The following is a 26049-nucleotide window of genomic DNA, read 5'->3' as shown; positions in this document are numbered from 1 at the left end:
TCTCTGGGCTTGGCTGCAATGGGCCTGAAAATAAAAAGGCATAAAAGTGTCGGGATGAGCTACGGGCTGGGGGGGAGAATTCCTTTATGATGGGTCTAAATCCTCCTCCCGCCTCGCGTCCTCCCTGGCACACACACACACACACACACACACACACACACGCACGAAAATACACAGATTGCTTGTAGACGAATGCACATGCACAACATACGCCTCTAAAATGATCCCCCCAAACAGCAGCAGTTTGGGTCTCTCTCTTTCTCTTTCCCTTTGTCTCTCTCATAGACACCTGTGCAACCCTCCAAACACACACACACACACACACACACACACACACACACACACACACACTCTGCCACACATCATATAAAGCTCTTCGTTGGCTGTGATCTGAATTGAGATGTTGTCTCCCAGTGCTCTTTCTTTAAAGGGACAGTTCAATGAAAACTCCAGCCTACGTTGACACTACCCTGTCACTGTCGTCTGCCCTTGCTCACATTTCTCTAAGTGTCTGCAGTGACCCCGAAGACAAACTGCTCTTCTTTTTCACCCTGAAAGAGCAGGAAGAGATAAAGGATGGTAGGAATGTCAACTGCAAATTGGTAGCAGTTCATTACAATCGATTCAAATGTGCATGGGCAGGTTGACAGAGCAGTCGTGAAGCTTACAGCCCTTGAAGTATTTCCCTTCTTGTTACCAGTGATGTAACTGCTAAAGGAATGAGGATCTGAGTTTTGAACAAAAAAAAAAACATCCGTCATTTGAAAAAAAAAGAGAGAGAGAGAGACCGGCCCTTGCAAAATGGTGCAGAAACTAGAAGCTGCAGCTGATAAAAGGATAATGCTTCTGCAGACAGGGACTTTCACATTTTGGGGCCATCAAATAATGAATTTTGTTCACAAAACTGATATACAGAGAGCTCTACTAAGGTTTATTCTAGTATTAATGAGGGGTAAATGCAGTGGGTGTCAGAGTAAATGTGCACCAAGTACCTGAAGTCGTCCTTCTTTACTGTCTAAGATGGATTTCACCCTGGATTATAGCACAAAGGAGAGTCACTTCACTGTGTATAATGGTAATTGTGGACAATTTATGATCTCTCTAGTCTCCATTTATGTATCGTTCTGAGTAAATAAACCAATAAAAAATGATTGAGGTGGCCTATAACATATTGAAATGAACCTACTGGCAGAGATGCATTGTAAAGGTTGTCTAAATGATTATGGGAATGAAGATGGAGGTGAGTGAAAGCACGGTGAATGGGCAACTCCATCAGCTGCTAAAATCAACCTATAGCTCAGAGTTCTCCCTTAATCTACGTCCCGATGTGCACTTTGTCAATTCTATTAGATCCCGCTGCGTGTGGCATGAACACATGCACGCACACACATGCACACACACACACGTGGAGTGATGATGATAATGGTGAGCACCTCCCTAGGTGAAGCCTATTCCGTCACAGTGGGGGCCATCTCAGAACTAATTATGCTTGGTTTGGCGTTTTAACTGTATTGATCAAAAACGCTGAAACAAACGAGAAATGCTTATCAAGCTGGAAAAGAAGAGCCCTCAGGAGTTGGTGTGTGTGTGTGTGTGTGTGTGTGTGTGCTCCACAGGAATGAGTTAGAGTGATGGCTTAGGTCTAAGAGGTGGTGAGATATTGGTGGTTGTAAAAAATTGCAATTCTGAGCTTATGAGTTATTAATTACAGCCTCCCCTCCTTCACCCCTTTTTACCAGCCATTAGAAATACTACCACACACACACACACACACACACACACACACGCACACACACAGCTACATATTTCTACACATATACACTCATATATGCGGGCCTCGGGACATGCACAAGTACGCACACATGCAGGATCACGCACACACTTGCACGCACAAATTAGCTCGTCCATACCAGCACTAAGTGTACAATACCCTGCTCTGATGAGCAAGCTCCCGTCGACCTTGGAACTCTCTGGAAAGACAATGCAAGGGGAGCCATGCTGCGAAAGGGAGGAGGTGGGGGTGGTGGGAGCAGATAAGGTGGAGGGAGGGATGGAGAGAGGGAGACAATAGATGAGAGAAGGAGGGAGGGAAGGAGAGAGTGTAAGTGGTGCTGCTCAGTATAGGGCAGGAGGGCAGTGCTCCCTCCCTCCTCTCCATCTCAGCTCATCTTGAATGCAAATGTGGTTTCTATACGGTTCCTTTGTGCCGCTTCTAACTGCTCCAGAGAGAAGCAATTACAACTGCTCCATTCACTCAGAGAGAGAAAGACACGCATGGATAGAGAAGGGTAATTAATAAAGAGATAGGAGAGATGAAGGAGGAAGGGAAGAGGTGAACACGTACCTGTGGCGGAGCTTTGAGCAGGATTGGATTATCGATTGTTAAGGCAGCTTTGCTATTGACACACACACAGATGCAGAAGCTGACCTGACTCATAATTTCTGACCAACTCCTCCACAAAAGGTCAAAGGTGAGAGGTCATTAGCATTACATCAGAAGTGTTATGTGGAGTGTGTGTAATGCAATATTACCCTGTGACACAGTAAATATGCTACATCTATCTTAAAGTCGTTATTCCTCTGATCACTACTTCGGAGACCTGAACCTGCAGAATATATTGAATCAAAAGAGCTCCATCTAGATATGACATCACCATCCATATCCCTCCCCATCTTTCCCTGGACAGATAGTTGCAGTGCCAGTGCCGTATCCTATTGCAGTCACAGTGGCCAGGCGGCGCTGCAAGGTATGGTGGGAGTTTTTATGACAGTCATTTGGGCTGCTAATATGTCATCTCCATTAGCCGACTTTTAACACTTGCAGATAGATGGCCCGGTGACATTTATCCGCGCACAGGTCGTATTTTAGCTGTTAAATGGCTGCTGATGTGCGGAGTGCGTGCAAAATGAGTGTGTGTGTTTTAGGCGTATGATAGCTGGGGTTGGGGAGGGAGAGGGAGATGCATTGGCTTTTAATGACACTCTATGCAATAGCACTTAAGAGGTAATAATCACAAATACAATGCAAGCCGTCACCTTTAACCCCCAACCCCTCTTGCTCAGTGGGAAAGAGAGAGTAGAGAGGAAGGTTGAGGCTTCCAGGCCTCCTTCCTCAACAGATAGACAGCTGAGGTACTCTAGAGCCTGCAGCATCAGCAAAAAAACCCCCCACCAAACTACAAAAGAGAACGGCTAATGAACTAAGCAGCCTATAGAGAGATGTTGAGAGTTGAGAGAAAGACAGGAAATAAAGAGAGAGTGAGGAAGATGCAAAACTATTGGTGCAAAAACAAGCGCAGGGGCAGGGTGAGAGTTACGCAAGCTAATTGCTCCTATGGATTTTGCCATTGTTCGCTTTTGTAGGGTCAAGGAGGTGAAGCCATTGCCTGTGGTGGCTTCAGGTGAAAGTCTAAATGAGCTAATAATTTAGACCTATAAACTAATACTAATATTGACGGCCACCACATATATTGAAAAGCATTAGAGAGATCCCTGCCATAAAGCAGCTGTAAATATGATATACCATCTTGTCATTTAACTTATCACGTATAGCGGCACCTTCCTCCTCCTGCACATAAAAACACCATCCACTATATGCTGCATCCCAAAAAAAGTGAGAATATGCTGTGTGTCATTTTATGTGTTGCCTTACGGGAGCTCGGTCACCTGTCCAGAGGCACTGAAGTTGACTAATGTGACAGAAAATTAACAATTAAAAATTTCACACGGGCCCAGAGCCACTGCAACGCGGTCCGTTCACAACTCAGTGGACACCCTAATTGCTTTGAAATACAATTGGGTTTGGGCTTTGTTTGGTGTTTTGGAGGTATGAAGCGCATCAATGCACACTGGAAATTGAGTTATAAATTACCAAGCTGAAATAGACATGTACCGTGAATACTCAATATCCAAATGCTAGATGTCCTCCCCTGCAAAAAGGCAGATGCGTGCATGTACGCACACACAAACACACAAGATGCCACCGCCTGCCGTTGGATTTCATTTTGTCAGAAAATTGACTTGCTCTGAAACAAACAGTGCATGTGTGTGTCGTGCTGTACGCCTGTCATGGGGCACGTTGATAAGGTCAACTTTAACAGCACACACAACCACAAACCAGTGGGACCGGGAAAATGACAGTGGATGAGGAAAAGAGAAAATGTTCATTCATCCACAGCTTTCCCACCAGTGTATGTGTGTGTGCTCACAGCTGTCAGTGTGTTTTCAGACACGCATACACTGCGTGTGTGTATGTATGTGTCTGGGTCTGTGTTTGCCGTATGAATACAGCTCAGTGGCTGGTGTGTGAAGTCACTGACAGCTTCATTATGGCTTGTGCGCACAGGGAGACAGCACCATCCAGGGGAAGGAGAGAAGAGGACAGAGACATGGGACAGGCCAGGTTTACCTTTGGGCCGGCCCATGTCAATTCAGTTGCTGGGTGGAGGGACAGTGCGGGGGGTAGCTGCTGTCTCCTTTAATGAGCCTTTGCTCCTTTCATCAGCTTTCAATTTACAGGGCTGTCCAGCATTCCACACACACACACACACACAGTTTGAAGCTGTCTTGTTTCTTGCAGGTGTTTCCCCAGAGGAGTTCTTAATAGTAAAATTAATTTGCCATCTTCCTTTAATTAGACCATCTCACCTGGGAAGGTAGTGACGCTGGGATGAAATGTGACCAGCGCTGGACCTCTCCTCTTCACTATCACCACACTGAAGATGCTTAAAATCTAACTTGCACACACACTTGGTAGACAGTGTCCAGTGCAAACACCTGCCTAGAGTAGCGAGAGATTCCAGCTTGTAGAGTAATACTACAGAGGGGATACATCCTATACATTTCTGAAATCCAGTGTAGCTTATAATGAATAGAATAACTCAAATTGTACACTAGTCTTGCACCAACAATGCTTTAAAAAATAGAAAATAACTTAATTATAGTTTAAATGAAGTATGAATAAACTTTATCAGCATTGTAGTCCTACATTCCATGACTGCATCTACTGAGCTTGAGGTCCTGTGATATCTACACTCCCTCTACTGGGCTGTTACAACAGTGCATGACTGTTGCACTGCACTCATCAGGAGTGTTACATGTAAAATTCAATATTATATGAAATATTCAAAGAATAGTTAAAAGACAAGACTTTTTTCCTTCAAAAAAAAGACAATTTATTCATCCATTAATAAATCATAAAATATTCTCAGATATTTTTCTAAAAAACCTGTCTACAAACACATTCCTTTGCTAACCTCAGTACAACTTCAGTGCAGATAAAAATATTACATAGAAAATATTTCAAGAAATCAACATTTTAAATGTAGGTGTACTATACATTTAGTTTTTTTTTCCCCAAGTACACTCTAAAATATATGATCAAAGCATTGCTTTCAGCGAAAACAAATTAAAACAATAAATGTCAAAGGGGAATAATGCCGTAAAGAAAAGTAAAAACACTTTTTGCCTTTTGGAATTTAAGAAAAACAAGTATCACAAAGAGGAAAATACACTGATGGCCAACAGATGAGAAGGTGCAGTACAGCTGGTGCAGTACATCAGGGCGCAGCGAGTGGGGTCTGGGATTCAAGACAACTGAACAGCTCGGGTTCTCTGTCAGAGGACTCAAAGAAAGGGAGTGGGCTTCCTCGCAGTGGAGTGTCCACACTTAGTCCTATACCTGACGAAGAGCTGCTGTGGGAGGAAAAGGGATGGAGGGATCAAATTCAGCATTCAATGTCAAAAACGACTCTTCAAAATGCACGCCATTCTGTCCAAATACATACCTTTCACAGTCAGAGTCGCAGGAGGCCTTGTCCTCTAATCTACTGATGTAACCGCTGCTGGAGCGCTGTATGGCTTCAGCCACTGTGTACCTGGTCTTACCGAGAGCACACTTGTTGATATGTGTGATGCTGAGATCTGACTGGAGGAACAAATGGAGTCGACTGTCCGATAACAACAAAGGTACATGAAGAACACTGCAGGAGAAGGGAAACAATGTCAACTAGTGAACGCAGACAGCTAACAGCAGTTCAAATAGTGTGGAGCAAGGTCACCTTCAAGTCCAGCAGTGCTCCTGCTTCCAGCACATTAATTCTGAACAACCTTTAGGAGTGTTGAGAGGGGGGGGGGGGGGGGGGGGGGGGGGTAGGGGTACCACTAGGTGACAATGCTATAATTTGACTGCTGCAAATGCTTTAGCTGCAGAGCAACTCACAATTCCAAAAACTCCTGCATGCCCTTCATCCTCTGTAAGGCCTGCTCAGTGTTCCTCAGACTGAAGAAGGGGTTCCAGGGCGGCAACTTGGGTAATTCTCTGGACAGAGAACAAAGAAAATGCACTCACAGAAAACTTAATGCATTCTCAATTAAAGTCAGATCCTCAACAATGGAAGACTGATTAAAGTAAGCAACCAAATGTCAATTAATGGTATGAATCTGATGGACATACATGATTAGAGCATTCTGTTCCAGACAATGACGCAGCCAAACAAACTCACTGTAACGGCGCCTTACACAGGAAGTCTTCTTTCGAAAACACATGCTATTGGTCTGCAAAGAGAGACATTAAATTCAATAGATTTATCACACGAACATCAAGATCAAAATGACCCAAAAAGTAAATCCAGAGCTGCCCCCCAAGTGGCACTCACATGTAAACAGAGCTCATAGTCTATGTGCGTGTGCCAGTGGTCGTCTTTAACAACCCTTGGATCCCGAACACAAATGCTGATAAACTCCTGCAAAATTCAAAGCCAGGGTTATTACTTGAAAGGGGGTCGTAAAGATGCATGCATGTGTTTCAAATGAAGAAGACAAGATGCGTTTTGGCAAAACTGTTTTCCACTGGGCCTCAATTTTAGCACATTAAGAAAGTGTACAAGACAAACAGGGAGCGTGAAGGAGCACACTTGATTACTTACAGTTTTTGAGAGATTGTCTAGCATACTGTCCATACTGGGCACAAAAAACCTGCCAGACAGAAAAGCAAGGAATCTATTGCAATGAAAGTGATCGGCTTGTTCCAACTTGTTAAAAAGGTATTATTTTAGCACAAAAACACAATTGAACTACAAAGTAAATGCGTACAAAATAACAGGTCAACAGTTATGTTACATAAACGGTTCATTACAAAGCACAGTAATAGCCAGTCTGGCAGCCAAAGTCCATTGTTTTCAGTGCTAGATCTGTTCTGCTCTCAGGCCTGGTTGGCAATAAGTACTTCAAGGACTCAAAAGTGCAAACATTTGGAGCTGATGTAGCAATAAAGGGGAACAAGGGGGGAAGATTTAGCTTGAGAAATATTGACTATAAACACCATACTATGGACTCACACATGCACCAAAACAGCTGAAAACTATGTGAAATACAGGCCCATTCACTCAAGAACAAAGGTTATGATGAAAGTTGCTAGTAAGTAGTTGCAGTGACTGCATGGGGCAGGGATGAATGTTCAAACATTGGTCCCTCACAACAGGCAAAGGCTTCAAGAACGTGTCGGATCATCTGGTCCTTGACACCCAAGTGAGGTGCCACTTACAAGCACCGAGTCCAAGCAGGACTAATCAATAAATGCAAAGAATGTCCTGAGGTGACCTCAAAGAGCGACTCTGAAGTAAAGACTGGCGTTACTGGACATACATATACTGGACAGAGCTGTTTAAGAAACAGTCAATAAATTGCACACAATCTCATCTGGTCAAATGGGGTCAGGAGGATGCTACAAGTGAAACCTCAATGACTGTAGCAACTCCCCCTTCCATAGTGCAATCACATTAATTTAGGCTGCAATTATGCAGTTTGTGCAGCATAATAACTGTTTCCAAACCAAAAATCCAGGATCATATGGCCCAGCTGAAACAAGGCACTAACATCCGCAGAAGCCTGGTAAATTAGGCAGGTAATATGCTGATCAGCCCAACCGAACACAAACTGAGCTAATCACAATTTTTAGATGATTTTAAGTTCTGAAATCAGTACAACTGAACTAGTCAATGGCTGCTAAATCAATCATAAGGAGAGGAAAAAGCACAATGAAAACGTGCATCAAAACATCCTGAAGTCCTTTGAATTTTGATTCTAGGGTGAGCCTACCTTTACCTCCCGAGTAATAATCCGGTGTTTCTGAACAACAACAGGCACAGCTCTGTGGCGTGGCTGGACTGAACTGCAGCAAACACTGACTGAAGTCCTCAGTGCGACCCCGGCCGCAGTGCTCGTTCACGCCGGGCAGGTCGCGTCTTACTAAAATATGCTCCCAATAAAAGAGCCCTCAAAACCAAGCTTAGGGTAGTGCAGACACAAGGAGAGCCTATGAGACCCCCGCTGAGGGTAATGCGTTAGCCGCGTCTTCCACGCGCACCTGTCCCTAATTCACCGGGTGGGGTGGGATCAGTTTAAATGGTATCACCTGGCGGGAGGAGGAGGGCTGGCGGTGATGTAGTGGAAAGTAACAGGGTGGGTGAGCGGTAACCGATTAATTCACCACAGTAGTGCTGATGATTATCACAAATATTGACGTTTTTCAAGCCTCCTCTCTTAAAATGGCCAATTAGGAGCCATAGTTATTAATAAAAATGTTTAAAAATACCCTTGAAGTCAGTCCATTTCCTCAGTTATTTATGCCTGCTATTGACAAGCCTACAAAGACAGCAAAGGTCTCTGCTGTATTGTTCACCTGTATAAACTTTCAATCCAAATTAAATGTGTATATGCATTGAAAATGACAAGCAATGTCCTTTATTAATTCATAAAAATCATCATCAGTCAGTATCCAATTTAAACCTCTCTCTTCCGGCTGATGCTTTTGAGGACTCTCGCCCCAGTCTTGTTTTTATGGAAGTGTCAGGGCCCTGGGGAGAGTTTCCATCCAAATAAACAGTATGTTCACGTTCCAAAACCACCACACCACATAGTGACTATTTTACTGCCTGATTTCAGTATTCTTTTAGAGACTCAATATCTTCAAATTTAAGACTGTTTAAGACTTGTACTATGGGTAGTGTGGAGAAGTCTTTCAAAATAAATCACATCTCATGTTTGGAAATAAGATTTACTGTTTAACAGGATTAAAAATGTGCAACCAAGTACATTTTTCTTATCAACACAAAATCTGGAACCCCTGAGCCCTGTCTTCTTTCAGTTTATTCTCCATGGAGCAACGGCCACAACAATGATGTTTACGTGAAACCATAAAGTCAAGGTGACAGCAACTCCTTGCTTCGCATGGCCAGTGAGTGTGCAATGCATACAACTGCATAAAAAGAACAAGCTGACGACCTCCCTGCGTCAGAGTTTGAAGCATGCTGTGATTCATTCCAGATGGATTTCAGAAAAGCATGGGGACTTTTCAGGCTGATCACATTTCGCAGGGTGCAGTCTGTTGATGAGGTAGTTTGTTGACACTGGACAGGCAAAGTTAGCATGCCATAAAGACAGCACAGCAGCAACAGGCCTAAAGCCTATCACCACTGCACTGTGGTTCACTTTAACCAACACCCGCAACTTGTACTGTTTCACTCTCAATTCAGCATTCTGCTATTAATCACTTTCACTATTCACCAAGTCTGAGAACAGTAATGTTTTTCGCCTGACTCACAATAATCCCTGTTCCTGTTTCTAATTCCAGGCCACATCCTGCAGAACTGCCACAATGGAAAGAATAATATCACCACGTGTGCACATATTGTCAACTATTACAGTTGAAGAACAAGACCAAAGAGTTCTTACCAAAGTCCTCAGAAGCCTATTCCAAAATGCTTTCCAGCCCAGGAATGGAGATCAACTCAACTAGTGGGACGTGACCTTAAATAAATACTCCTCTACCTCAAGGAGAGGTATTAAAGGGAGGTTACGGTCTGCTAATTTGCATACAAAGGTCTCTCTATCTTTGGTCATGTCAGCAGTCTTTGAGCTGCTTTTCACTTTCGAAGGGTTTTGATAGAGGAGGACAGCTTTCTTTTGGCTTGAGGTCTCTCGATAATCTAATTGTCTGGTTATGGCTAATGAGTGCAACTCAAAAAGCATGCTGGAGAAAAAAATGCTGACTCGGGAAACTGCACCACGATCTGGATTATAAACAAGCATCATGTGGTACACACGCAAAGCCACAGATCACACACACAGTCCTTTCTGTCACTCGCATTTAGATTACGTTGCACTGACATCCCATATCCACCACCACTCTTCAGCTTTGTGGTCATCACACAGCAACGTGACAACACATGAAACATGACAATATTGCCATGTAAAAGAAGCCCATGATCAGGGGTTGACATCAGATATCATGCGTAGTCGTGTTGTGGACTTGAGATGATCAAAGATATACAAGTGATGACTATGCTGCACTGATTAAAGGTTCGACTCAATCAAGACGGTCACAACGTCCCATGAAATGTGAGAGTAATTGCTTAGAAATAAAGACACCTTTTTAAAAGAATGTCTGCTTTCATGTGGAGACTCATAATTGTTTCCTGGTATGATTCCTTTTAGTAGGTTTATATTGGGAAGAATTTAATAGCATTTTTATAATCAACATTTTGAGAGTAAACATAAGGCAACAAATAGAGTCATTTAGAATCCCTTTGATTGATGATGATTGCAAGCCACTGATTGCTAGAGGCCCTCGTCACTGGCTGTGTAGGGGTGTGTCGTGAGGGATTTTTCTACAGAAACCAAAAACTCTGTGACGTCATCAATACTAATACCAAAAGGCCCAAAGTCCATCTCCCCATACCCTAATGCCAGTCATGAGACTGTTCTGCTCACTGGCAGCATGGCCTGAAAGAAAACCCACCACTGCTCCGCTGTTTGTGTGAGGTTTTACTGGCAAGTACTGAGCTGCAGGGTGTCACCCGAGTGGCAGGGTGGGAATGATTTACTCGGCTAGACGTCGCATGTCCTGCTTCTATTATGCTGATGTTGGTTGTCTATAGTATTCATGCTGTGCCTGGGCCATTGACTCCCCACCATGATTACTTTATGAGGATGATTTGGCTCTTCCACACTGAAGCAGTATTCTGGGAGATCTCAGACCTCCAGACACATCATGCACAGGAAACGACAAAAAGAAAACACCCTTGTGTTAGAAGTCGAACATTAAATTTAAACTCCTCAGGGGCCAGCAGAAAAATTTGTGAATTTTGTTGTCACTCTAAGTTTCATTATGCTTGTCAACATTGCTTTAAATTTGGATGTAGACATGTACATGAAGACAAAAAGAGTTAATCTTGAAAACTTTGTCCAGGAAGCATGATAGGAACATCTGTTTGAGCATCCAAATCATAAACCAATGTAACGCTTTCAGTAATTTATCTGCACCAAAACTAAATCAAGTTGCAAAAGTCTAGATGAATAAATCACAGATAAGCCTGCATATGTATTTTACTTCCTAAATTCTAATTTCACTGTAACCATAAAAACTAAACAGTGGAATTTGGTCACATAAAACCTTTATTAGAACTTCAAATAATATTTACAGGCCAAGTATACAAAATCAACTCTTAGAACAAAACATTAGCACTAGTGTGAAAAAAAGAAGAAACAAAAATCAGCATGTTATACGAGAATGAGGTGGTGAGACAAGAGGTGGTCGACAGTTTTATGAATCCAAAGTAGCCATTCTGAATTTATAAAATTTGACCAGGTGTAAATATGGGTGGTGCTGTGGTCTATCAAAGAGTATGGTTCCTGAACTGCCATTTCATAAATCCGAACGTGATAACGGAAGACTTCATTTAACATCACAACACCATCACCTGTTCTTTTACCATCTGTTCATTTTATATGTACAACAACATAGCTCTCCTTGACTGCCACACAACGCGAGGGTAGAAACATCTCCAAAAGTAACTAACAAAGCTAAAACTAGAGGGGAAGCCAAAGGAGAAAATTCAGTCCTGAGGAAAAGGGCATAGGCCGTGCAAGGGACTGCAGGGACCAGAGGGGAGTATTACTGAGCTTCGTCCTCTGGACAGGAATGCCATGTCAATCTCTCCTCGTAGAAGGAAATGACCACCTGAGGGCACCGAGTGTTGGCTTCACGGGCAGGGACCAAATCTGCTTCATCTGAGTCTTTCCTAAAGAAACAAAGGCAAAGAGATAGAAATACTTTAAAGCCACTGTGGACCCTTGTCTACTACAAATCCATTAACGGTCACTTCAGCTTAGAGACTACTTTATCTGGAGGGAAATTCCGACACAGCAGCATTCCTGGCTGAATGCACATTTTACTTACCTCTGAGGGATTCAACAACGCCAGAGTATCACCACAAGTAATAATGGACTTACTGGTGGGAATATTACATGTTTGTCCAAAAAATTCAGAAAGGATGACGGTTTCAGCCGTTTGCACATAAAGAGGAGCTTTTCCTTCTGTACTCACCATTTCATCAAGAACATCAACTCCCCGCTACTGTCTGTTGCGCCAATGATCCGTTCTGGTTCAAGGTTCCTAGCAAAGCCACGTGGTTTCTCAGCCTATAAGTGGTTACAAGAGAGCATGTGAGCTTATTAAAGAAACTGCAAGTTTTTTTTCCCCCTCCCGAGTTGATATAGGGTAACTATAAGTCCGAGACGCTAATGATTGATCCAAGGCTCTCTCCAGGACAGGTTCAACAGTTGCTGCATTACAATAACATATCTTACTTGGATATATCTTAATACATCTGTGACAACTGTGCTATCACAATTTTTAGGAGGTCTAAACTACAAGGTAATGTTCACATGAGACATTTTTCCAGTTATATTTATCAGAATTGTGAGAAATTAACCTTATTTGACAGATTCCTACTGCTAAATATAATTGGTGTCATCTCAGAAGCAAAACACTGGTTGGGGAGGCATGTGAAACTATTATACCCCTTTGACATCAAATTCAGTGCATATACTGTGTGATTATTAAAACAGGCGATTGACTCCTCTCCGAATGACAGCAGACAATTTTGTCTGTTTTTTTCCCCTAGCGTGTCACGTTCAATGTCACAAACGCACCGGAAAACAACTCAGAGTAGCAGTCACAATATTATGGTGGTTACTTTTTTTCATCATTTATAAGATAATGAGATGGAAACAGACTGTAAAGAGGGGACAATTCTGTCAGAATCAGGCAATATTTACACGGCAACATCTGGAACTTCAACATGCTCTATAACGTAAAAGCAAAAGGGGTCGAAATTTTGCATGTTCACCCAGGTGTCATGTTTCCATTACTGCCAGTCGGAGCTGGAGCTGATAAATACCCGTGACTACTGCAGAGTCACTTGACCCAGGAATCAATACCAAATTGTACTTTTCCACTGAAGACAAAAGCCAGATGTTGTTGGACTTTTTTGGTCCAGGGTGAAAGGGGTATTAGTGAACTCACCACATCTTTCTTCTTGGCTTCCGTCTCCGGCTCATCTGTTGATGCCTTCCTCTTAACGGGAGCAGGCTTCTCCTTAACGTTCTTCTGTGCTTCCAAAAACCCTGAAATCAGCTCTGGACAATCCAAGTTCTCCTCTGGCTCCCAAGTATTGTCAGCACTGAAAGAGCAGAAAGAGGGTGAGCATCTGCATCTCAGAACATCCCTTAAAAAAGATTTCCACTGATACAGCTGCAAACACTATTGTTAACTTTAAAAGGTGGCTTGTATTCATGCAACCAGTGACTAATGAACAAAAGCATAGCACAACCCCATACCAGGGAAGCACTTCCAGCTCAGCAGGTGTCCCAGGGAACTCACTCTGTAAATCCTTTCCACTTCAGGAAGAATTCTACTTTCCCATTGACAACACGTTGGTCAAGTACTTTTTCTACAACAAATTCCTCAGGTTCCTCCTGTGTGTCCTGTGAATCCTTCTTAGTCTTGGTATTCTGCTTCTTGCCCATGTTGTGCACTAAAAACAGAGGAGTGTGAGAACTTTAACCGTTTAAAAGACTTGTGCAATGGCACCACAATAATTCATATGAATATGCAATAAGATTCTGCTCTCACCCACATTACAATGAAGTAAAGAAAAACACAGGACCAGCATCCCCCCAAACTAGCAGAGATGAAATGACCGTACACAAACTCACTGTGATACCTGATGGTATGCTAACTAAGAAGTACCCAATAAGGTACAGGGATATGGCCGAAGTACAAATCAAATACTATCTGGCTGTGATGCTAAGTTGAAACCCAGTTAACAACACTTAGTACAAAATAATAACGAGAGACGGCGTTATGTACTTAAGGTTAGCCAACGTGCTAACTGTAGTGTTAGCTTATATTATTTCAGGCCTGGGCGGTAACTGTTGACGTTACAGAAAATGTCCTTGGCTTAACTGTGTAAAGAAACAACCCCAAGTATAAGTTCGTGACCTTACTTTAACGATTTCAGAAAGCAAATTGTGATTAAAGCCAAACTCGGTAAGATAAAAACATGAAAAGCTGGAGTGGACACATACACTTTAGCTAGCTGATGTTAATGCAGTCAATATATTGCATTATGCAGTAAGCTGCGCTAGCATAACGGTTACAGACGTACAGTCTCAAAGTAGTATATCCAGCGAACATTGTTCGAGTAACTTGATCTAAACGTTATAGCTCTAGCTTTCTGCACGAACTACGTTCCCTCCTGAAAGCTCCAACTTGTACAACAAAGCCAGTTACCGCTAGCATCCCCGGGTCAAGCAATAGCATTTACGATATGTATTGCACGATGTAACGTTTAAAAGCATTATTTCTGCATACGCACCCGAAAACGACAGGGATTGCCTAGCTGATGCCTCCGAACCACGCGGTCTGTCTTCCCTTTATCTCTTTTCTGCAGCACTAAAGGGCAGGCGCCAAAAGCCGTGGGTCTTCTACGGGAGCCGGGAAGGACAACGTGCTTCGCTTTTTATAGTTCTGCGCCTCGTGGCTAGGCGATTTGCCAGCCGTCTTTCAACACTGTGGTACAGGACACATGATTAAGGTCGCAAAGTCTAAAACCTACTTAAACCAAGTTCGGACTTAATAATTTCTTCAGCATATGCCCTGTAAGAGTGGTTTAAAATTTAGGTCACTCTGCCATCGAAAGCTAGCTTGAGGATAAACTGTCATCTGGTGGTTATATGCTGGTTACTCAAACACAGCTAACTAGCTAGATGCTCCTTAAACAGTGGCACAAGAATGAGACAGTCTTTTATCATTTATCTTTTTTTTTTTTTTAAATCAGAAAAAAAAATCTAGCTCTGCAAGAGCATTTCAAATTCCCTTAGCAAAATCATACTATCAACATTCAACAATCACCATGCAATCAAAAACTTTTGCAACAAAGAAAAACAGTTTGAAGTTTATACAAACAGCAAAGCAAATTCATGGTCAAACCAGAAAATTAAATACAAATTTGTGAAGGACTGGGACAAAAAAAAAGTAATGACTCACACTGTTAACTACTTTATGCACCTTTCCCCATTTTAAATACTCACCTGACTGTATAAAGTGGTGTGCCCATGAACATGATGGCAACTCGGATAATGTCATATCCAGATCAACATTTAATAGCATAAAATAATTGGTGATTGTATTTTTTTTTCCTGAATTGGATGGTTAAGGTCCTTTCAGGGCCATTTTAATAATGAAGAATTTGTAGTTAATGAGTGCACTCTAAAAAGAGTATTTTTTATGTAGCCAAAATATATAACAAAAACTAAGGTGTGAGGTAGAATATAATCTTGTCAAAACTCTTAAGTAATTGAAAGGGTTAAGCAAAATTGTGCTTGAAACAAATTATTCAATATTAGTATAAAACACAAAATGGAAGCCTCTTAAAAACATTTTTGTCAAGATAATGTGCATTTGTGGACCATGTACACACAATATCCAAATCACTGATCTAATGCAAATTAAGGCCTTGTCAGTTTAATCATTGGTATACTGTATGTCTTCGAGACATACAGGGAAAGCAAAAAAAAAAAGAAGAAGTTTTTTTTACATTGCAGTTCAAATTTCTACTGAACAGTCCATGCCCTCAAATATTTGAAACAAATATGTAAACTTTAGATAGGTCAAGTTCCATTATTCTTACCACTTTGAGATAAACTTATCATCATGAACAAAAGATACTGCCCTTGACGGTCTCATGATGCACTTAAGCATTTCAGGAACCTCAGAAACTTTAATAAATACAATGTCTAACCTCTTTATACTGAACAGGTATACAATGAGAGGCAAGATTACATGGAAACAAACAGAATCCTCCTCCTAGATCTCTAACCAGTAATTGTCACAATGCTGACTTTTAGACATGTCTGGTTGTCTAAGCTTGTCTGTAAAAACCTTAAGACTCAATGACTTAAATGTTAACAGGCACAAAGAGAGACTGGTAGCGTCGCCCGCAGTTTAGCTGTTGCCATAAACTGCCCTGGCTGCGTTGTCCATCTTCAATAAGCAAATGTCCAGTGTGTAAGCTACATTTTTCCCATGAGAGACTTTATTTACAGAGATTTTTTTTTTTTTTTTTTATGTTCTGAGTTTCTTTTCTTTTTGCAGCTTTTGTCGATTTAGGCTCCTAATCCACACACACTTATACAAAAAGAGGAGATCCCGAAACCAGAGTCAAGCAAGTAAGTTCAGAAATATCCCAAAAACCTAAAAGTTCAGGTCTCAGCTAGCAATACTGCATCATTGCTTTTTCTCCTTCTTTCTCTTGTCTGTTTTGTTGCCAGTTGATGTGGAGACAGCAGGCCGTCTTACAGGCTGAACTACAACCCTCCCGTTAGTCCCGCACTGCAGGGTAAATCTTTCTGGGCTCAGGGGCTGTCCTGAATCATCCCTCAGCCGGGCCAGGACGTCTCTGGTCAGTTGCTTTATCTGCTGGCCCACAGCACCCATTGTCTTGGCTGTGAGCTGTTTCTCCCTCAGTAGCCTGTCTCGCTGAGCGTGCAGCCTTTCCACCTCCTCCTGGAGCCCCGTGATGGCATCTAGTTTGCGCTTCCGGCAGTTTTGTGCTGCCAGTTTGTTCTTCCCCCTCCTGCGGATGTCCCTCAGGAGGGTCACCTGTTCAGTGGAGAAGCCATGACCGTCGAGGACCTCCAGGAACTCCTCCACAGGCATGTTGACAATCTGCAGGACAGAGAATGGGATGCACATGGCACGGGCGCGCAGCTCATCACGACTCAGCTCCCTCTCGTCCAGCCTTGGCCCATCATCATCGCTGAGAGGCTCCTCTTTGATACCTTTGTGGGGAAGTGTTACCGATGGCTGGTCGAAGAAAGCAGGAGATGAGTAGCTGTGGTCATGCCACACACTCTCACTCAGATCAATGGGTGACCACGTTGTCGTGTAGTCCGTGATGCCTTTTGAGGGGAGTGAATCCACCTCACTGCTGTAGCCTGTAGCTCCACATTCATCCTCACAATATGAACTGGATGACGATGACATCTCGGATGAGCCTGGATGAGTGAGGGGTCATTTATTAGTATGTATAACAAACAACTTCTTGGCTTCACAAACCATGGCAATAAAGGCATTTAATCTACACATATTTGTAGAGATCTGAACCAACCTGGGGAGACTGGACCTCCAGAGCTGCTCTCCAAGGAGAGGCCAGAATCCGAGTCCAAGTCCTCAAGGACCTGTGGGTCTATGCTCCCCAGACAGCCCATCAGCTGGGTGTCCATTGTGTCCAGGCCTTCTAAACCTAGCTGATTAATCTGGTCAAACACTGCCTCATCCAGACAGCCACCCAGTGCACTATGTTGTGACACATTTCCAGATAAATTACATACTGAAGCAAAGGGGAGAGCAGCCAGGCCCAACGCCATCCCTGGTGAGGCGTCTGAGTGTGAGGAGCCTGTGGATTCCAGTCGGAAGAGGGTTCTTTCTTGTTGTGTGACTGGCCTGGACTCAATGCTTTCAGACGTCACACCAAACACTCCAGCACTGGTTACCATAGCATCATGCAAGCTGACATCCTGGCTGATGGCGGTGGTGATGTCTGTGTTGAGGTCTGATAGGCGCTCAGTAACAAGGGAGTCCAAGTCCTACACATGAGACATACATTTCAACTGAATTTTAGTCTTTGCAATATTGAAAATCCACCACAACATGTAGGCTGTCATTATAACATACTGATGGTTAAGCTTATCCATCTGCAAATTGATATTAAGCCTTGTGCAAAATCAATTTTCAGGCATCTTGACTGTAATGAACATGAGCAGACAACTTACATCAAGGTCAGTAACAGACAGAGAGAGTAAACTGTTCCAGTGCTGGTCAATATCAATGGTAGGAGGAGGGTGGCCTGCTGGATCAGAGAGTGCAGTAATGCCTTCAAGCAGACTCTGAAATGGGAAAAACAAAAATTCATAGAATACAGCACTGACAGGGTAAGTGGTATGTTTTGTTGCCAAAATTACAGTATGTCTCCAATGTGAATTAAAGGATTTGTTTGCCAGTGAGACATTTAGTAATTATTGTGGTTCGACATCCGCAATCTAACACAGTGTTAATAAAACAACACTGTCATCAAAACAGTGCAGTTTGAGCAGTGAAGTCATGTGAAAATGTGATTTTCTGGTCAAAAATAGATACAACAGAACTTCTGACACAGTCGTGTAAATTTTAGGCAAGTGTGATACACATGTTGTGACAGACTGACAGACCCTATGGCAGGGGTCACCAACCTTTTTGAAACTAAGAGCTACTTCAAGGGCACTGAGTAATGCAAAGGGCTACCACTTTGATAATACACTTCTGAAATAACAAAGTTACACAGTGTACCTTTAATTTTATATTATTATTAATGATATTCTATGTGAAGACACTGATCGCAGATGATCCATTTCAATAGTTATTCAGAATGATTAAACAAGGTAGGAAACAGATACATTTCAATATGCAATATCCAATTGTTTCATTTTCAAATGATCACTTCCACAACATTTTGCAGGAAATCTTTTTCAATTTTTACTAGCCACTAACAGTTTTTATTGGTAGCTTTTGTGACATGTACTGAAGTGTCTCTCCACGTTGTGCCGATTAGCCGTCGCCACAGTCGCACCGCAAATGAGACACACAGTTTTCTTTCACGTTAAAAGTAAAAAAGAACTCTTCCTCCCATTCACTGTGAAAATGATAAGTTTTCTTCCTTTTTTCTGCCATGTTTTGTGGGTAGAAAACGCGTTCGTTTCCTCATCTTTGCAGCGCTCACGAGCTCATCTCAGCAAAGCTGGTTTGTCATGCGCACTAGACTGACCTCCAACCCATACTACGTCAAAGTTTGTATATTAAACTTTTTTTATGATATACATTTTTTTTTACGTTTTTATGTATTCGTTTTTAAATTTACATCACTGTAAATGTAATTCAAAAAGAATAGCAACACAATTAAATAAAATTTTAGACAGAGCTAATTCGTGATTAGTGCTATTTTTAGAAAGGATTCAGCGGTGTATAGATAATGGATGGATGGATGCTATTTTCAGAACTGGCTTACGGGTGACTGATGTGGATGCTGCGGGCGACCTGGTGCCCGCGGGCACCGGGTTGGTGACCCCTGCCCTATGGTGTGTAAGAAAACCAGTAAAGCTATTTTTTGATATAACAGGAAACACTGACAGTAAACAGTATACAGTAACAAATGAAGGCAAACTGGGACAAACCTCTTGTTCCAGTGTAGAACTGTGAGCCAGCTGAGCGAGTGGGGCAGGTTCATCCTCCGTTTTAACTTTAGCATCATCCTCCTGGTCAAGCAAAGAAAGGCAGATGGAGAGAAGGGAAGACAGAATTGGGGAACAGGAGAGTCAGAGGATTCAGGATACAAAAAAAGAAAAACGGTCAATTTGTTAGCTGCCATCAAAAGACCTTTAAGACAAAAACAATTCTGGTTTGGGGATCCCAATCCAGACATCTTAGAAAATGATTACTGCCCTATTTTGACAGAGAAAAGTTTTTTTTCATCATGTGTAGTTGTTGTAACTCTGGAGGCAGCAGACACCTGCTGACATGACTACATTTAAGCCTATCTTCTTTCATAGCCCTGTCAACTGTGGTCAGGGCCTTTTGTGAAGCACTAATAATGTGGTACCTGGTGTATTTGTATGGAAGTGTGGCTTAGGATCTTTTGATATACCAACCGTTAGGCTAATTACTCTCAGAGATGACCTAATCCTTTAAGATGTTGCAAGATGTTCCTCATGCACTAAGTATAGCATTTCATGTAAGTCACCAGCTGTCAGCCACAGACACAATATTGTTGATATCTCCATATAAAGGCTAACAATTATTGCCCATACTAAAGTGATGGAAGGGGGTGGATTCTCACCTGTTCCAAAATAGAATGACTGCTGAATCAGTTTTTACATTAATGCTAGAGGCAAAAATATGGCAAATGGTACTTTACAGCAGCAGAGTTCTGCCCAAGCGCTGTCTCAGCTTGTCGACTTCTACTGGAGTAGCTTTTCCAGCTTTGAATGGCCCATTGCATAGTCACTGATCCTTACTTTCACAGCTGTAGTCCTCTCCTTTGGAACATTGTGTTTCCACAAACCACAACATGTTGCCCTACAAGCAGTTCAGCTTTTACTTATTTTACAAACGAGAGGGTAAAGAATAAACGATGTGTTAACATCATATTATCCATGTGAGCAACAACCCTGGGAGGGGGCAGTGTTCAAATACAAACCACTGCTTTTGTGTAAGCAAACAGGGTGTGGGTCTAAGCCTCACATCTCCACCTCTCAAGGCCCACAGCTGGCGGTTGAGTCTGAAGAAAGGGGATATAGTTACACAAATGGCGACATCAACTGCCCTCAGGACATAACATCCACCAAGCAGCTGTTTCTTCCCTGAGCTTGAAAAACTCTATCACTGGCTGAATTTAACATAAAGGTCTGTTTATGATTATAGTCTTTGAAACATAATGGCTGTCACATATTACAGACAACAGTTATACGGAATTTGAAACAACACATATTTTCATTAACTGGTTATATAGATAGGGTTTTTTTAACCAGATTAGTTTGGTGTTGTGTGAATTGAATTACATAGTGATTTTTACATAGATAGTGATTACATACATAGTGATTTTTGAGTCCCCTTATCTATCTAGGCTAGAATTTAATCACTGAATTGCAGTTTGGGATCCAGGAGAGGCAGAGCCTCACAAACTGAAAGTGAATGCATATGTCAGGTTTTGCTAACAGGTTATCACGCTGTGTGATCTTGGTTAAAGGTGCACTAGGATGTTACAACATAACAAGTTACTGACTGGATCATCATTGTATAACATGGGTTAGTGCTGCTGGTTAGCTGGCGATAGCATTAGCTTGACTGTTGAGCATGAGGAAGTTTTAACTCTAGTTCATCACCTCAGTTAACTGGCCAGCCAAACATCTTGGCCATATGGCTTAGCTAGCAGCAAAGTCTGTTTAACCTGACATCACACACACGCACACTTGCCTCTTTAAGAAACCCGCAGGCTCCAGCGTTACAAGGCCCTTGTCCGAGTTCTGGGGTTGTTTGGCACACCTCTTGGCCACTGTCAGGCAGGTGCTCACTGTCATCCCTGGCTTCGTCCCTGGGATTCTCTAACCCTGAGTTCGTGTCAGTGTTGTTGCTGGTTGAAGGCCCACAGTCAGCCTTGTCAGTTGTAGACACTTGGTGCACCAGCCATGCGTTCAGCTGTGTGGGGAACCGCGGGGAGCCGAGGGTCCTCACCTCGTCTAGTAACCGGCGACTTGCAAAGAAATAGTCCAACTCGGGACATTTTGGGTGCACACTGTATCCGTCAAGAGTGTCTCTCAAATTATGAAAGGGTGTCTGGGTGTAGGCTGAGCTAGGACCCAAGTTAATCTCTATCAGAGGCGTATAGTAGCCGCTTAAGTAGCTGTCGATATCCACTCGAACTCCAATCAAACTGAGTAAGATTGTTAACTGAATCAGGCCTTCTGTGAAGTATTTTTTCGCGATTTGCATTTTCTAAATACTTTCAAAACTGCAGATTATTGTGAAATCCTGACCCAACAGTTCCTCTTTCCCGAATGGACAAAGGGAAAAGCTAACAAAAGAGCACGCCTTCCCCTGTCAGACAAAGAGGTCCGCCTGTACCGGCGAAATCGTTAGATAGCTATGCTAGCTGTTAGCAGTTAGCTATCAGCTTTAATTGCCGGTTAACGGGAACCTCTTGGCGCAAACATAGCGGAAATGTTCATCGTCTTCAGTCCCTTATAGCGGAGAAATTATTCGTCTGCGACGCCTGGCTATAAAAACCTCCGTCACGTTTTACTAAAACAGAAAATGAAACATCAGAAACGCTAAACGCTGTCACCACACAGTCCTGCTACTGGGGAAACTTCGTTTCAAGATTTGCATAGCTCATGCAGATTGGACGAAAGCGTTCACCGCAACAGAATGTGATTGGACAATAGGAGTGTCTGTTATAATTATGACCAATGAGAGAAAGGGACGGTTGTTAACTACCGCCAGCCTTCACCCGATTTATAAGTACAGCTATTATTTATAGAAATAAAGAACAGCAGAAACCAAACAGGTGTCGCTACAGAAGTCAAATGTTGTTCTTTGTGGTAGCAATTCCCAACTTTCAAACGTTCATTTATCCAAAACTGATTTCTCGGGAGAATTATTAGGTAGCACTTCCGGGAGTTTGTGCTACTGACCTGCATTTGTCCCTGTTTGCCCTACTGGTAAATGGCTGAATTACAGTTTGAACTTGTTAAACTATGATGTGTATGTCTAATCCTGCATCAAAGAGAAATGGGAGCGGCGGAGTCCTGGCGTCTACAAAACACCTTACAAACTGGATATCGAGAACAAATGAGTTCATACTTTATTCGTGATCACTGTTCGAAAATAACGATAATACTGATAAATAACACTACTGCTAAATACTAGTAACAGCTCACTCTGACTCGATTAGGGTGCTGTAGGCTATTTAAATACGTAACTCATAAGTTAAATTACCTTCCGCATTGAAATTTCTTTCAGAACATGCCAGTTTATAGAATACAATGCATTGTTATAAACACTATATAAAATAACTAGAATAGCTCCAACACTACCAGTTTCAATATCTAAATGCTGCTTCTATGATAACAATCCGGTTGTACTGGAGTATTATATCTAAACAGGGCCATTATGCACAATGAGACACCTTAAATCCATTTGTCTGATCAAACCTCTCCACATCTAAATTGAATTAAATATTTTCTATATGCAATCAAGCACATTTATCTTGTGGTGTTACTACTTTCGCTTCAGAAAAGGGCTCAAAGAGGTTATTTTAGATCAATCCAGCACTCATGATATTAAAACAGGAAATGTCCAGTGTTACCACAGGTCCAAGACAGAACACAGGCTGATGATGTTGTTGATAATGTAATGAGGTCATCTTATCCTTGGCCAGGAAGCAACCATCTGGATGTTTCAAGGTCTGTCTTGTCAGTGGTTTTATTTTATAGTCCAGGATGCCACCCATTTAATATGAACCATGATATTTAATCAGAACTATACTTTTGAACACTCTGCTTGCCTGTTCATAGGCTCCTGCATAGTTAACTTGTACTGCAACAGAGACACAAATGGAGATCAAATAAGGAGTGGAAAGCCTTATGTGTTGTATTTGAATGTGCCCTGTCTCTTCTTTAAGCATTACAATCATAAGTCATTCAGAACTGCATGCACAAAACAAATGATAAAGGTCACAGAAAAATCATGGTTTTGGAGGAGCTCAGTTTGTCCTTCTGCAAGATCTCAGGCATAAACTAGTTTGCCTTTGACAGGGCAATATCAAAATGGCTGATTTTATAATACTCTTGTCTTGATGTAGTCAGACATCCAGGGTCTCTCTCCAGGCAGACTGACATGTGTTTGCTGATGTTTAGTTACCCAAAGCTTGTGCTGGTATATGTCAGTAGTGAGATTAGGCACATCCTTGAGTTAAATCACAAGAGCACAATCAGAGACAGAGTTAAAAACGGACACTGTTTGCACCTTTTGAAAGCATTTATTTTGGGAGAAAACCTAATTATATACATATTTACTATTTATCCAGCAGTGAAAGAAGCATTCATAGCCATATGTGTAAAAGAAACAAAAAAACTAAAAATCTTGCATTCATTTTTACTCCAGAATTATTAATTACACATAATGAATGCTTTGAGAGTGTTATTATTACATACAATACTATCCTATTTAAAAGGTGGTGAGGTGGAAGATGTTCAATCTATGAGAAACATAGGTTTTCCATATAAAACTGAAATCTTCAAAGTCACTAAAACATTGTGAAGCAGAAGTCACAGCACAAAACAGTGATAATGAAATGAAGTACAAATACCCCCAATTTGTAGGTGACTGATATCTTCCAAAACTGTGTATATTATGCCATGGCCTCTGATTAAACAAATCAAATCATACAGGTCTGTATTTAAATGGAGATAAACGTTGATGTGAATTATCAGAGGAAACAGGACTGTCTGCAGGATCCTTGGCTGCACTCTGCTGAAGGCCGATAAATATTAGAGTGTCGGTGTTTTGGCTCACTTGCGCCACCTGCTGGCGGTTAGCGGTAACATTAATGCACAACCGTTTTTAGGCTGCTTGCCACCCCTCAAATGAAATCAAGACAGTAAATAAAAACACCTGACTCATATTCTGTAACTCCGGCTTTGAAGACTGTACAGGGAAGAGAGAGATGTAAATCCATTTTATCTTTATGTCTTCAGGTTATTTTAACAGCCTGATTAGTTTAGTGTATGTCGACTAATAAAGTAAAACACCAAAGATGTTTTCTGCGCAGGCTGCTTTTAAGATTCAATGCTAACTTTATGTCATTTTCTTATTTCAGTGGCCGTATAATGTGAGAACCATGTGCAGGCTATACAAGAAAAATAAATCTGTCACGAATCTGACGTTCCTTCACCTTATAAATGCAAAGTGAGAAAAGGCTGTTGAAGTCCAAATGGATGAAAACACTTCCTCTGGGTCTCTCTGCCGTTCTGGCCTATTTACCTCTAAGTATGGGCGCGTTGAAAATCCGCCTTTTGGAAATGATCCACACCGACTTTTATATGATATTTCATCACATAGAAGTCTAGAAAGTCGCATTCAATTGGAGCAATAATGACCGACCCAAACAAGTCTAGTTCAGCACAACAAGTTCAACACACACTGCCTATGTCAGGTCGCCAGTCTCTCCAGCAGACAGTCCAGCCTTCCTGCAGAGCAGGCACAGATCTAATGGAGACAAGTCAAGAGTACTACAGGGCTTGTCCCACGTTCACCACACTTCATTGAGGATGCAGCTGCAAGATTGTCACCGCTCTGCTGCTATAATGCAACTTTCACACAATGAGCACCCATCGGCTCATATATCTGATCTAGCTATTTAAAACTGTATCATCGCTGGGAGGGATGTGCAATACACAGATGTGTCCTGAGCTGTTTATGCGCTGCATCAGAGCCGTGAGAAGCTACAACAAAACCCCCTTGAAAATAACAAGTGACATTTGCGGTCCGCCTCATGCAAGCTTTGCACGTCGACTCCGTGGCCCGACAAATCCTGAGACTAAACGCTCCAAATCGCGGCACTTTAAAAAAAGCTGTGAAGAGTAATCTACTCCAATTGATCTGACGCCAGCGTGCAGTCATTTGATTAATCCACAAGTATTTTCATAACGATGTGAAACACATTTAAATCAACTTTGTGAAGTTCTGACAGATTTATTAGCGCAGAGCTCTTAAATCACCCCCACATACTCCTCTGTGGACGAAGCTGATTGGTGGGATTAGACGTGACGCGTGGACGCTGGTGCGCATGCGCACGATTTTATATCGCGCAAAGACTCACGGGAAACCTGAGGGAAATCGAGGTGACTGCCACCGAGTTTTTTGTCGTTATTTTCTGTTTGTTTGTTAGTTTTTGCCACAGGAGTGACAGTTTAAACTCGCGTTGAAAGTCATTATTATACGATGGTCTCTGTTGAGTGCAAGGTCAATCAAAAAAAATTACCCTCTCATACATTTTATATTTACATTGTATTTATTGATTGAATTTATTATCAGACCTTTAGGGCAGATAAACA

The 26049-nt window shown here is 42.1% G+C and overlaps 3 protein-coding genes across 3 annotated transcripts; all 3 read right to left on the bottom strand.

Moving 5' to 3' along the window:
* Positions 1 to 5558: 5558 nt before the first annotated feature.
* snx10a (sorting nexin 10a) lies at positions 5559 to 8170 on the bottom strand. Its single transcript, XM_041955981.1, has 7 exons — positions 8098 to 8170; positions 6927 to 6975; positions 6657 to 6743; positions 6455 to 6555; positions 6221 to 6319; positions 5787 to 5981; positions 5559 to 5694 (listed from the first exon to the last, which is right to left on the bottom strand). The coding sequence occupies exons 2-7, from the start codon at positions 6957 to 6959 to the stop codon at positions 5559 to 5561; spliced, it is 651 nt and encodes a 216-aa protein (XP_041811915.1). The 5' UTR covers positions 6960 to 6975; positions 8098 to 8170.
* Positions 8171 to 11436: 3266 nt separating this feature from the next.
* On the bottom strand, positions 11437 to 14831 carry cbx3a (chromobox homolog 3a (HP1 gamma homolog, Drosophila)). Its single transcript, XM_041955425.1, has 5 exons — positions 14721 to 14831; positions 13724 to 13877; positions 13367 to 13523; positions 12386 to 12480; positions 11437 to 12080 (listed from the first exon to the last, which is right to left on the bottom strand). Exons 2-5 carry the CDS (start codon positions 13867 to 13869, stop codon positions 11954 to 11956), a joined length of 525 nt encoding a protein of 174 aa, XP_041811359.1. The 5' UTR covers positions 13870 to 13877; positions 14721 to 14831; the 3' UTR covers positions 11437 to 11953.
* A 1567-nt stretch (positions 14832 to 16398) lies between these two features.
* Positions 16399 to 22290, bottom strand: nfe2l3 (nuclear factor, erythroid 2-like 3). Its single transcript, XM_041955397.1, has 5 exons — positions 21410 to 22290; positions 19612 to 19692; positions 18178 to 18291; positions 17514 to 17991; positions 16399 to 17400 (listed from the first exon to the last, which is right to left on the bottom strand). The coding sequence occupies exons 1-5, from the start codon at positions 21923 to 21925 to the stop codon at positions 16631 to 16633; spliced, it is 1959 nt and encodes a 652-aa protein (XP_041811331.1). The 5' UTR covers positions 21926 to 22290; the 3' UTR covers positions 16399 to 16630.
* Positions 22291 to 26049: the final 3759 nt, after the last annotated feature.

Source organism: Chelmon rostratus, chromosome 16 (genome assembly GCF_017976325.1).
Source record: "Chelmon rostratus isolate fCheRos1 chromosome 16, fCheRos1.pri, whole genome shotgun sequence".
NCBI lineage: Eukaryota > Metazoa > Chordata > Actinopteri > Chaetodontiformes > Chaetodontidae > Chelmon > Chelmon rostratus.
Note: the sequence above shows the minus strand (reverse complement) of the source record. Positions and strands in the feature narration are given on the sequence as shown.